General features: G+C 41.4%; 1 protein-coding gene across 4 annotated transcripts in view; it reads left to right on the plus strand.

The window, feature by feature from the left end:
• PRKD1 (protein kinase D1) overlaps window positions 1-12,678 on the plus strand; it is a 461,286-nt gene that overhangs the window by 428,295 nt on the left and 20,313 nt on the right. For all 4 annotated transcript variants that reach the window (XM_023731503.1, XM_004376539.1, XM_023731504.1 and 1 more), the window contains 3 exons: window positions 5,344-5,505; window positions 6,053-6,151; window positions 7,081-7,348. In XM_023731503.1, the coding sequence (XP_023587271.1) occupies window positions 5,344-5,505; window positions 6,053-6,151; window positions 7,081-7,348 (529 nt within the window). The remainder of the gene's footprint in view (window positions 1-5,343; window positions 5,506-6,052; window positions 6,152-7,080; window positions 7,349-12,678) is intronic.

Below are 12,678 nucleotides of genomic sequence, written 5' to 3' on the forward strand. Positions count from 1 at the left end.
AAATTAAAGAACTGCAAAGTTCCCAGGGATCCCACCGATGCAGCTATGAGGTCTGGGGAAGTCGGGCCCAGGTTTCACAGCACAGCCTAGCCAGAAGGCGCAGAGGCATACAATGCCTGGTGTTCAGGGATCAGAAAGAGAAGGAAGAGATAGAGAGACGAGAAATTGAGCTATGAAGAAAGACAAAAGGGAAAAAGAGGGAAAAGAAAACAAAACTAATCAAAAAAAAAAAAGCAACACCCGCAGTCAACGAATGGCACTCAGAGAGCCAGCCAGTGCGGGCTTGTGTTTCTGGACAAGAGACTGTGTCTGTGGGAAACAGAGGAGGCCGAGTGTGAGTGAAGAAGGGTGGAGAGTGGGAAAGCGTATGTCACAAATTGCCTGCGCTCTGGGTACCCTCAGGAAGGAGCAAGGAGGGTGCACGGAGCTGGCACCCGAGTGAAAGGAAGTGGAGGCGGCGAGAGGCAAGGGAGAAACCAAGAGAAGCAGGAGAAAAAGGAAAAAAAAAAAAAAAAGCAGCACCAGCAGCCAACAAAGGACACCCAGAGAGCCGCCCGCCTGTGCGTGTGGAATCCAAGCAGCCGGCGGCCCCCGGTGAAGAGACTGCGGCCGCGGGAAGTAGAGGAGCAAACGAACAAAGGCCCCGGGATCTCACCAGCGCAGCAACCCACACCTGGGAGCAGCCGCACGCCCAAATATATCCCCCCAGCCCCGCAGGAAAGGGCAAAGACAGCACTCGGAACCAGGCACCCGAGCAAAAGGAGGGGGAGGCAGCGAGAGGCAAGCGAGAGACCAAACGAAGCAGAAAAAGCCACACCAGCAGCCAACAAACGGCACCCAGAGAGCCACCCGCACGGGCGCGTGGAATCCAAGCAGCCGGCAGCCCTGGGTCAAGAGACTGCGGCCCCGGGAAGCAGAGCAGCAAACGAACAAAGGCCCCGGGATCTCACCAGCGCTGCAGCCCAGACCTGGAAGCAGCCGCATGCCCAAATGTAGCCCCACAACCCCGCAGAAAAGGGCAAAGACGGTGCTCGGAGTCAGGCACCCAAGCAAAAGGAGGGGGAGGCAGCGAGAGGCAAGCGAGAATCCAAAAGAAGCAGAAAAAGAAAAAAGGAAAAAAAGAAAAAAAAAAAGCAACACCTGCAGCCAACAAGTGGCACCCAGAGAGCCACCCACCCAGGCGCGTGGAATCCAAGCAGCCGGCGGCCCCCGGTCAAGAAACTGCAGCCGCAGGAAGCAGAGGAGCAAACGAGCAAAAGCCCCGGGATCTCACCCGCGCGGCAGCCCAGACCTGGAAGCAGCCGCACACCCGAACATATCCCCACAGCCCCGCAGGAAAGGGCAAAGACGGCGCTCGGAGTCAGGCACCCGAGCAAAAGGAGGGGGGCGGCAGCGAGTGGCAAGCGAGAATCCAAAAGAAGCAGAAAAAGAAAAAAGGGAAGAAAAAAAAAAAGCAACACCTGCAGCCTACAAACGGCACCCAGAGAGCCGCCCACCCGGGCGCGCGGAGTCCAAGCAGCCGGCAGCCCTGGGTCAAGAGCCTGCGGCCCCGGGAAGCAGAGGAGCAAACGAACAAAGACCCCGGGTTCTCACCCGTGCGGCAGCCCAGACCTGGAAGCAGCTGCACACCCGAATGTAGCCCCACAGCCCCGCAGGAAAGGGCAAAGACGGCGCTCGAAGCCAGGCACCCGAGCAAAAGGAGGGGGAGGCAGCGAGAGGCAAGCGAGAAACCAAAAGAAGCCGGAAAAGCAACACCAGCATCCAACGAACGGCCCCCAGAGAGCTGCCCGCACGGGCACGTGGAATCCAAGCAACCGGCGCCCCCCAGCCAAGAGACCTTGGACACGGGAAGCAGGGGAGCCCCAGCCGGGCGAAGGGGGTGGGGGGTGGGAAAGCGCACACCACAAATTACCGGCTGTTTTGTCTCCCACTGGACGCTCCGTGAGGCTGCTCTCTCGTACCCCCGTTTGCTGGTCTCCGATAGGAGTCCAAGATGGTGGATCCGCGCTGCATTAGCTGGTAGGGGACCTCTGCATGAATCTCTCCTCGCTCTCTGTTCTCTTTCAGTATTCTTACTCCGTTTGGTGTTCGGCTGAGTTCTTTATCTCTTCATTTGATGTTCTAGGGTTTCAGGATTGTTGATTCTCTGTTTGGCTTAGTTTTTCGGATCTTTGTTGTGGAGGGACGGCGTGGTGCTTCTGCCTAGAGCACCATCTTGCCGGAGTCTCCTGGAAAGATTTTTGAAGTGCCACTCAATGTATTTTTTAGCAAGCCTATGAGGCATAAAGATAAAAGCAAGGACCAAGTGCAATGGACTTATGAGTTTAAACTTTTTGAAAAAATTTTGCTTTTTTTACTAGCTGTGTATATACATGGCCTTAGTCTGAACTGAATATGTTTAAAAAAATTTTGTATATCTAACTATATTCAAAGTCCTTTATTTAAAAATAGCAAAATTTTCCCTTATCCTTATGATAAAGATTTTATTGGAGGACATTTATTGCATCTTTCGAAGTTTACCCTGCACGTGGCACAAAATAGTTGACTGTGAACACACTCGTTAATCCCTTACTTTTGGCCTAGAACATTCTGGGAGTGAACCACTTCAGTGAGCATATATAAAAGTCCTATACTCTGTATGGGGGCTCCACTTGTCATGTTATAGAGTGGGTGAAAGGAAAGAGGGATATATGAGTGAAGGAGTTTATACCTCTAAGAAGTCATGTACTTAGTGTTAATTCAGGTAGAAGCATACGAGGGTTGACCTTCCATATGTATGTGGGATAATTTAGGTAGGACAGCTTCTTAGTCATCATGTTCTAAAGCAAATTTCATTACTAACCAGAAGTCTGCTGACTCAACCCTCCCTCCCTACCCTTTCACAAACTATAGAACCAATGGTGAGGTCAGCAGAAGCAGCAGGCTGAGCAGCTAGAGCACCATTCTTGTCCTCCCCTGAGCTCTAAAGGTCACTCTCTCTTAGCCTTTATCTCTTTCTTTACTCTCTAGTTTATCCTCTGCCCATGCACAGGGAACCCCCTTGCCTTGATGCCTACTTCTATTGATATCCTCCTTTCCTTTTCATTGTTCCTGTTCCCCACTCAGAAACAAGGCCTTGGCCATTTAAGGAAGCCAAACCCCCCAGAACATTGCTTGAGTGCTTAAAGGTAGATTAACTAGATAGATAATTAGATATATATATAGATAATTAGATAGCTAGATGATTGATAGATAGATAGATAGGCAGACAGATGGATAGGCAGACTCATAACTCAGGCAGCATCCTCTAACAATATCCTTAAAGCTTCTGCCATGATCATTGATTTAAAAAAGGAGAGCTACAACCCCTGGCCACCCAGAGCTGGCAGTCTTTCTAGCCATTGTGTCTCCTCTATCAGGGAAGAGCCTATGAGAAAATGAAATAGCATGGGGTACAGGTTCAGGTAGTAGGAGATATGTTCTCACACTCGATTGTTTGAAGGTTGCTATTACTGGTGTTCCTTAGTGCATATCAGACAGATATGTGCAGTCATATTAGACTCTCCTACCTAAGGGTGTGATGCTCCCATAGCAGTCACAACCAACTGGCTACCTGGGTCTTCTTTATAGACAGTCAGGACATATATATATAAGAGTAGTGATAGTGTGAGCTTGGTTGGCACCACTGTCTCTCCATGTGCCTCAGTTCTGACCAGAAGAGAATAGCTCTGGAGGCCTAGTCTGTCTGAAGTAGCCAGTTTGACCAGTTAATAGTGAAACAGTTTCGAGGTAAAGGAGATTTGTGAGCATCTGTGCAGACCACGTTCATGAACTTGACATTCCATGACCACGTTATACTGCGTGATCCAGCACCAAGGCATCAAAATCAGTAAGACCCATAAGATGTAAGAGGCACAGATCAAAATTGCCAAGGTAGTGAACAGGTACCCTCAGAGGCAGGCTATCTTCATAGAAGCTACTGCCAGCCCTAGCCTGAGTCGGTATTGAGTCAGTGCCAGGCTTTCGTTGGAAATTGGTGGCACAGAGAACAACAGCAACAATGTAAATTCACCCACTACCCCCTCTGCTGCTCACCACCCAGTATCCATCTGTGAGGTTTCTGAATAGCAAGCCGTTTCAGGTTTTAAGTCATTTGTGAAAAAATTTATGTGCAATTTTATTACTCACTTGGAATTTTTTTTCTAAAATAAAGCATTTTAATTTTTTCTATGTTCAGCTATTAGAACATTTAAGATGGTTTCTGTTTTTGTTTTGTTTCTTTGTTTCAGTAGTTTTTGTTCGTATTGATTCTTCTTTCTGTTTATCATTGAAATATAAATAGAATATAAAATCATTTCAGTAATATTAGAAAATTTTTTTGTGGTGTGCCCAAAAAAAAGAACAGATGATCAAAGCCTTTTCTTGATGACACAGAACAACTCTTAAACTTAATTATTTCAAGGGAACATCTCATGTTAACAGTAATCTTATTTGACTTGTGACAAGTAACACATCAAGCAAAATGCAGCCTACTAGTCAGTAGCTGTCACTTTATTACAGTAATATTTATCAAGTACTTGACAACCAGGCAAGCGTCCCACCTAGTGTGGTATCCTAATAAAGCTGGCACTCAATAATTTTTTTTTTTTTATTGTGTTTATGGAGCCTGGTGGTGCAGTGGTTAAGAGCTTGGCTGCTAACCAAAAAGTCGGCAGTTCAAGTCTACCAGCCGCTCTTTGGAAATCCTATGGGGCAATTCTGCTCTACTCCCTATAGGGTCACTATGAGTTGTAATCGACTCAAGGGCAGTGGGTTTGGTTTTTGGTATTGTGTTTATGGTGATCATCCCTCAGAATAAGAGTTTCAGTGAGGAAACCCTTCAGCCTCCAGTAGCAGAGCTATTCTAGGCAAAGGTTTTGACTAAAATGTTTCATCAGTACAGTCACATGCACTGCGTGTAGGAATTTTGTAGTTTTCTATATTAAGTTTTTACCAGTTGTGTAGATATGGCCTAGTATGCTTATTTGAGACAGTATGCTTAATACTGGAGAAGATCCTAAGAAATTGCAGATTTCTCAATATGGTATTCTAATTAAAACCTAATTAACAATTTACTGTGCTGGAGCTTGGGTTTTTAGCATGGAGAAAATAATTTCACTATGCATAGAAAGTAAAAATGTATTTTTGGGAGACATTGGAATTTCAAAAATATAAGGCAGCACATGTGGAATTTAGAGGTGTTAAGAATCCTAAGTGTGGGTTTCTCCATAGCTCTAAGCTTAAACAGTTTCGTATAATCAGTGAGCTTGCCAAACAGTATCAAAAAATCTCATTTTCTTCAAGTGCTTTATTTATCTTTAATAGAACCTTCATCACCCCGGTGTTGTAAATTTGGAGTGTATGTTTGAAACACCTGAAAGAGTGTTTGTTGTTATGGAAAAACTCCATGGAGACATGCTGGAGATGATCTTGTCAAGTGAAAAGGGCAGGTTGCCAGAGCACATAACGAAGTTTTTAATTACTCAGGTAAGAAATCAATTAGAGGAAGAAAAAAGGTAATATTTAATATCAAATATTATCCCTGTATAATACAGTTTTCTAGCCTTCTTGTTTAGTCCCTACTTCCAAAGTCTAAACTATGCTATGAAAGGTTACAATGGCTTATTGTATATCTGATTTACATCTGTGTCATCCAGAGTCCAATATAACAAATTTGTAACATGTCTGTAGGCACATGTATTAAAGCTATTCATGAAACTAACATGTATGGCAGTAAAGTCCTGGTTCTTTGAAAATATTCAAGTATGAGTATCTTGTTAGCTATTATGGAATTCCTTTAGCTATACCTGTCTTGGATGCTGTATGAATACCATAATATGCTTCTTTTTTTGTTGAATTTGCCTTAGAAACCCAGTACGTTGATCTCGCTCATTTCAGTGTCTTGAGCATAAAGAAGCTTGGCTATTCATTGAGGGTTTCTCTTGACTGTTTATATTTATGTCCTGGTAGAAAACATGTTACAATAAACTACTAGACTGAAATAAAATTATTATGGTAATTTTCTTCTTTGTAGATCCTTGTGGCTTTGCGACATCTTCACTTCAAAAATATTGTTCACTGTGATCTCAAACCAGAAAACGTATTGCTAGCATCGGCCGACCCTTTCCCTCAGGCAAGTACAAAACCTCTCTGTGCATACGTTCAGTGGACAACATCACCGGCTCCCATGGAGTGTTCTACCCTGTCTCTTTTTTCTCCAGAACTTTGTTTCAAGTTTCACCAGTTTATTTCCATCCACTGATTTCCTTGTTAAACATTTTTGAGACTGCTGCTTTGTCATTCTAGCTTCTCGGGGTCAGCCTGCCTTAACAACACACAACAATACCTTCTCATTCTGCTTTTCGGCTTCTGTTTTGCACAGATCCTGGAGAATTGGCAGGCCTAGGCCAAGGTTTAAAGCACTGGCCTGAGAGTGCAAAAACTTAAGAGACTCAGATCTGCTGCCAGCTCTGTAATGGTGGATAAGATATTCAACTTCAGTTTTGCTCTCAGGAGCATGGACAAAATCCTCTTCCTTTCCTCAGATTGGAGGGTGGAAAACAGCAGGATCTCTCCCCAGGGGATCGTATACTCTGAAATGACCTGACCAAGGTGGCTGTCTTCCCTTGTCTCCCTAACTCATTAAATTCCTAAGGTTTATTGCGCATGGCATGATGTGCCCCTGCGCTTACCCTTCTACCTTTACTTACCAGCCTTTGACTTAAGTCCATCACTTCACTGACTGACATAATATTTTCCTGCTTTATAAAGCACTATGCCTAAGTATACTTATTTTGACGTTAAAATATTTCTTCCTTTTGGGAGTTAAAAAGGAAGAATGTTTAGGCAGTCTTTTTATGAGTAAAAGCATATTCTTTGTGTCAGTACATAAACCACTGTCGTCATGCACATAAAATGGAAAATGGCTCTTAATTCTACCATGAGAAATCCATATGATTTTAGGTAAAGTATTATAGTTGTCTGTGGCACAGCTGGGCTAAGACACACACAGTTATGCAATTTGTAAACTGACCATTTCCACAAACATTTATATTTTTGCAGGTGAAACTTTGTGATTTTGGTTTTGCCCGCATCATTGGAGAGAAGTCTTTCCGGAGGTCAGTGGTAGGGACCCCAGCTTACCTGGCTCCTGAAGTTCTAAGGAACAAGGGCTATAATCGCTCTCTAGACATGTGGTCTGTTGGCGTCATCATCTATGTAAGCCTGAGTGGCACATTCCCATTTAACGAAGATGAAGACATACATGACCAAATCCAGAATGCAGCTTTCATGTACCCACCAAATCCCTGGAAGGAAATCTCTCACGAAGGTAACATTGTCCATTCCAAAATGATAATGGTGTAATCCTTAAGTATTATATTATTATTTTAATTGTGAATTATTAAATTAGTACATGCTCATTGTAAAGTGCTCCGTAGACCAGGGGCACAGCTTGATTGAGATGGGTTGAGAAGTTGATTAAATAGAGACCAAAAAATACCATTTGATGAAATGCATGTGTATTATAGAGAAACTGAGAAACGTATTAAGAGGTAATTGAAACAACCAGAGAGAAACTATTCACACTTTGTTATATTTCCTTAAACTTTAAATATTTATACATTGGCATAATGATAATTGGAGCCCTGGTGGCACAGTGGTTAAAAACTCGGCTGCTAACCGAAAGGTCGGCAGTTTGAATCCACCAGCTGCTCCTTGGAAACCCTATGGGGCAGTTCGACTCTGTCCTATGGGGTCGCTATGAGTCAGAATCGACTTGACAGCAACGGGTTTGGTTTGATTTTTAATCTTTACTAAGGGCTTACTTACCATGTGCCTGGTGCTGTGTTAAACAGTTTTAATCATTATCAGCACAAGAACCCTATGGGCTGGATCTTTTAATTATTTTATATATATATATATATATATATTAACCTTATACTAAGTTGTTTGTACATTGGTTTCCTCTGTGTAACATTAAAACATGTATAATGTTTCATTTAGCCATTTCCCTAGAATTACAGATTTAGGTTGTTTCTGTTTGTTCAATATCAGAACTTTCTTATACATAATTTTTATATGTATCTCTGATGATTTCTTTAGGATAGATAACTTTGGTAGTGTTGCATTGTTTAGAGTTATATTCTTCTTAATAAATGTTCTAAGGTCTAAAGGGAAAAGAGAGAGTTAAAAAAAATGGTGGAGGCAGGTAAGGCAGAGAAAATGGCCCACTCGGTACTTCAGCAAGGAGTTCCTCAGTGAACATGCTTGGGAGCGTATTTAATTCTCACAGAAACCCCATGAGATAGGTTTTACAATTACACCTGTATTTCAAATGAGAAAACTGAGGCTAAAGAGAGATGTAAGACCACAGGCCGAAATCACAAAGCTAGTAAGTGGCAGAGCCAGAATTTATAGCCAGACAGTCTGAGCCGACATACTTTAACCACTACTCTGTCCTGCTTGTCTTCTGGTTTATAGGCAACGTCTAGTTCCAAGTTTGTTCTAACCAAATTTATTCAGCTCTTCACCACTTAAAAGGACTCATTCATAGATAAACATCTCTCAGGCAGGCTCATTCATAGATAAACATCTCTCATTTGATACCTGTTATTGCATGTGGTGGTGTAGAAACGGGAAAAGAGCGTGTATAAACTGCCAAAGGTAAATTAACTTCTTAGACTAGTGTTGTTATTAAATAGCAAGAGTGATGCATTGTCAAGGCTTTGAGTTACCATTAGCAACAACCTTCAGCATTCTCTAATTAGTTGTAAATAATAGCGAGATACTTATACCTTAAAGGAATCGAGGACTTATGAAAAACTATCATGAATATCAAAAGAATAATTAAATATTAGGATAATTCAATGGTGGTAAAAAGTGACAAGTAAATTTTTTTTTTCCTTTTCCTTTTCCAGGAGACAGGAAGGAGGGAATTATAATATCAAATAACCTTGTGGCCAGCACTCTGGTTAGGAAACGTTACCTCTAAATATAGTTAACCATTATGCATTATACCTCTAATCCAGAAAGCCAGTAAAATAACTTGATGTTCTTACTAGAATGTAATTCTGGAATATTGCTAAAGCCAACCATACATTTTCCTGTCATTCAGGAATAGGACATAGGGAAAATAACCTTTATTTTTTTAATTTTTTTCTTGGAGTAGAGGGACAAATGATGCCTACTCTCTGGTATTGTGGAAATTTGCCAAATTTGCTATGTGTATATAACCGATTTAGCCCAGAAATGAATAACTATAGACTGTAAACATTATCATTGCTAATAGAGACCAGAGGCATAGATAGCAATGGATCAAGAAACACTCATTGAGCAACCACAGTATACATACACCAGAGCTGATATAGGAGCCCTGGTTGGCTTAGTGGTTAAAGCACTTGGTTGCTAACCAAAAGGCCGGTGGTTCGAACCTACCAGCTACTTCATGGGAGAAAGATGTGACAGTCTGCTTCCATAAAGATTACAGCCTTAGAAACCCTATGAGGCAGTTCTCTGTCCTGTAGGGTCGCTATGAGTCAGAATCAACTCGACGGTTTTGGGATTTTTTTTTTTTTAAGAGCTAATGTGAAAGTAGAGGACAAAACATAAAATGTGCTTCAAAGAACTTAAAAAGTAGTTGGGGGAGATGGGTTATGTGCATTTGGAAACATGATAGTTTATTTCCTTGAATTTTTAGGTATGAAATCAGTGTCTTGAAGTCAGAGGAGGAAGAATCATTGCCAACTTGACTGGTCAGAATAGCATTTTTGGAGGAGGTAGAACTTAGGCCAGTCACTGCAGAATTGAAATGGAAGGTATATGACATTTCAGAAAGAGGGAATTATGCAGAATAATAATTCAAAAGGCATTTATATTAGACAAGGAAATACACATTTTAGTTGATTACAAATATGACTAAACACTCCTATCATTCAGACCTGGTGATGTTGAGACTATCCTAGGTGGAAGAAAGAACTCCTACTTCTGAGTGACTCACGTATCAGTTAGGAATTTAGCTAGCCTTTCCTCAGGAGGGCCACGTGGCCTGTCCTCACCTTTGATGCAGAGAAGTCTTGCCATTTGCTGACTGAGACCCTGAACGGAAATGGAGTTTCCTGACTGCTGGTGTATGAGCAGACTCATGTTTGAATACAAAGGAAAGTTAGATGATGTCATAGTGTCAGTACAGAGCTAGATTGGCAAAGCACAATTTTTAATAATCTCCAAAAATACTTGGAGATAGGATCCTGTTGTGATAAAGGCCTGAGTTGAGAGCTCTACCACTCACTGTATCGGTGACCTTATCCAAGTTACCTACTCTCTAAAATCTCAGTTTTCTTTTTTGAAATATGGGGGTACTAAATCCTACCTCATTAGGTTATTGTGAGTATTGAATGGTATTGTTTCAGAATGTGCTTAGTGCTTAACTATATGAACTTAAATATATTGAACACTTTATATTTGTCAGTCGCTTTACATGTTCTGTCTGTCTATATGTATGTCTTTAGGTATATACATGTGTATATATAAAATAAGTTATATGTGTGTATAAAACTAAATAAGAACATATATGTGTGTGTGTATATATATGATTGCATGTATACAAACAGAACGCTCTGTCGTGAGTCATATGATTACAAACAATTGTGCTCAAGAGGAAACTCTAGATCATCATGAGCCGGGAGTTTGGGAACTTATTAGTTCATCCTCAGGCAGTTCTGTATGTTCCACTTCATTATTGTAACCATCTGGATGGCCATTTGTTGTCATCTAGCATAACCGACTGTCACTAATTAGACATGGCCCTTCTTACCCCTCCAGCTTTGTCTTATACCAGATTAGGCTTAGCTCTCAGCTCATCCATCCTATGGGGCTTTCTCAGTTTCTTCTTTTTTTTTAGTTGTACTTTAGATGAAGGTTTACAGAACAAACTAGCTTCTCATTAAACAGTTAATACACATGTTGTTCTATGACATTGGTTAATGACCCCACGACATGTCAACACTCTCTCCCTTCTCAACCTTGGGTTCCCTATTACCAGCTTTCCTATCCCCTCCTGCCTTCTAGTCCTTGCCCCTGGGCTGGTGTGCCCCTTTAGTCTCGTTTTGTTTTACGGGCCTGTCTAATCTTTGGATGAAGGGTGAACCTCAGGAGTGACTTCATTACTGAGCTAAAAGGGTGTCCAGGGGCCGTACTCTCAGGGTTTTTCCAGTCTATTCAGGCCAGTAAGTCTGGTCTTTTTTTTGTGTGTGGGTTAGAATTTGTTCTACATTTTTCTCCAGCTCTGTCTGGGACCTTCTGTTATGATCCCTGTCAGAGAAGTCAGTGGTGGTAGCTGGGCACCATCTAGTTGTATTGGACTCAGTCTGGTAGAGGCCGTGGTAGTTGTGGTTCATTAGTCCTTTAGACTAACCTTTCCCTTGTATCTTTAGTTGTCTTCATTCTCCCTTGCTCCTGAAGGGATGAGACCAGTGGAGTATCTTAGATGGCCGCTCACAGGCTTTTAAGACCCCAGATGCTACTCACCAAAGTAGAATGTAGAACATTTTCTTTATAAACTATGTTACGCCAGTTGAGCTAGATGTTCCCCGTATCTCAGTTTCTTGAAAGGACCCACATACTATTTAAAATACTTACTTGTTTGAGCAAATTTACTTTATCTTACAGAAAAGGCAGTCCATTATCACATATACATTTTTTAAACAATCAGTTGAAACTAAGGGAAATTATGTCTTACTTTATCATTTATCTTTATGCCTCTCTTTTCATTGCATTTAAAAATATTTTGAAAGAGCAACAGATAGACTAGACTGTCCTCCCTGTTTAACACATCTGGTACACATCTGTTATGTCATGAGAGTGAATCCTGGGCATTTCCAAAAGAACATAAAATTGCAAACAAGTCTCATTCTATGACTGAAGTGCCAGAGGTGTAGAACATAGAAATAGGAGATGGAAAATTGGCTAATAGAACACAGGAATATTTGTCAGGTAGGGGATTCCTAGTAATTTTGCCAAGGGACCTCCCTGACTAGGACTCATTTTAATCAGCCTGTCACAGGGTAACTCTAAACCTATAGCAGGCATTTTTAAACTTTGACATGCAAACAGTCAGAGGAGCTAGTTAAAAATAGAAATTCCCTGGCTTCACTCACATAAAATGGCATCCTGCACTAGAAATGTAAAGGTCCATGGATCACACTTTCAGAATTGCTGCTGTAAAGCTCAGATCCCATGAAAGACCTGAAAATTAATAGTGCTCTAAATTTTTTTTTAAGGTTCCACTAATCAAGTCTAGATAAATTATAAAATGCCTTCTCATTCCTAACATCTGTTTGCATCCACATCGTCTTCTTTATCAAATATTTAATATCAGGATGTATAATTTTTTTAGAATGTCAAACATATTTTGATACAGAGTGCCATGAAAATAGCAAAAATAGAAAAAGAAGCACAAGTTTTTGTATCAAAAAGAAAAAAATTATAAGCTCCAGGGAAAACAAAAAGTTGTATAATGAAGTTATGTATAATAAATAAGTAACTAATATATGTGTTATGATTTGGAGCAATTGAAGGAATGTGGGAAAAGAGAATCCCTTTGACTTTAACACTTGAAAATTCTCTTCTGGGCAGGCATAAGTTTAGAAATTAAGAGTTGAA

Source organism: Trichechus manatus, unplaced genomic scaffold, assembly GCF_000243295.1.
Source record: "Trichechus manatus latirostris isolate Lorelei unplaced genomic scaffold, TriManLat1.0 scaffold00043, whole genome shotgun sequence".
Taxonomy (NCBI): domain Eukaryota; kingdom Metazoa; phylum Chordata; class Mammalia; order Sirenia; family Trichechidae; genus Trichechus; species Trichechus manatus.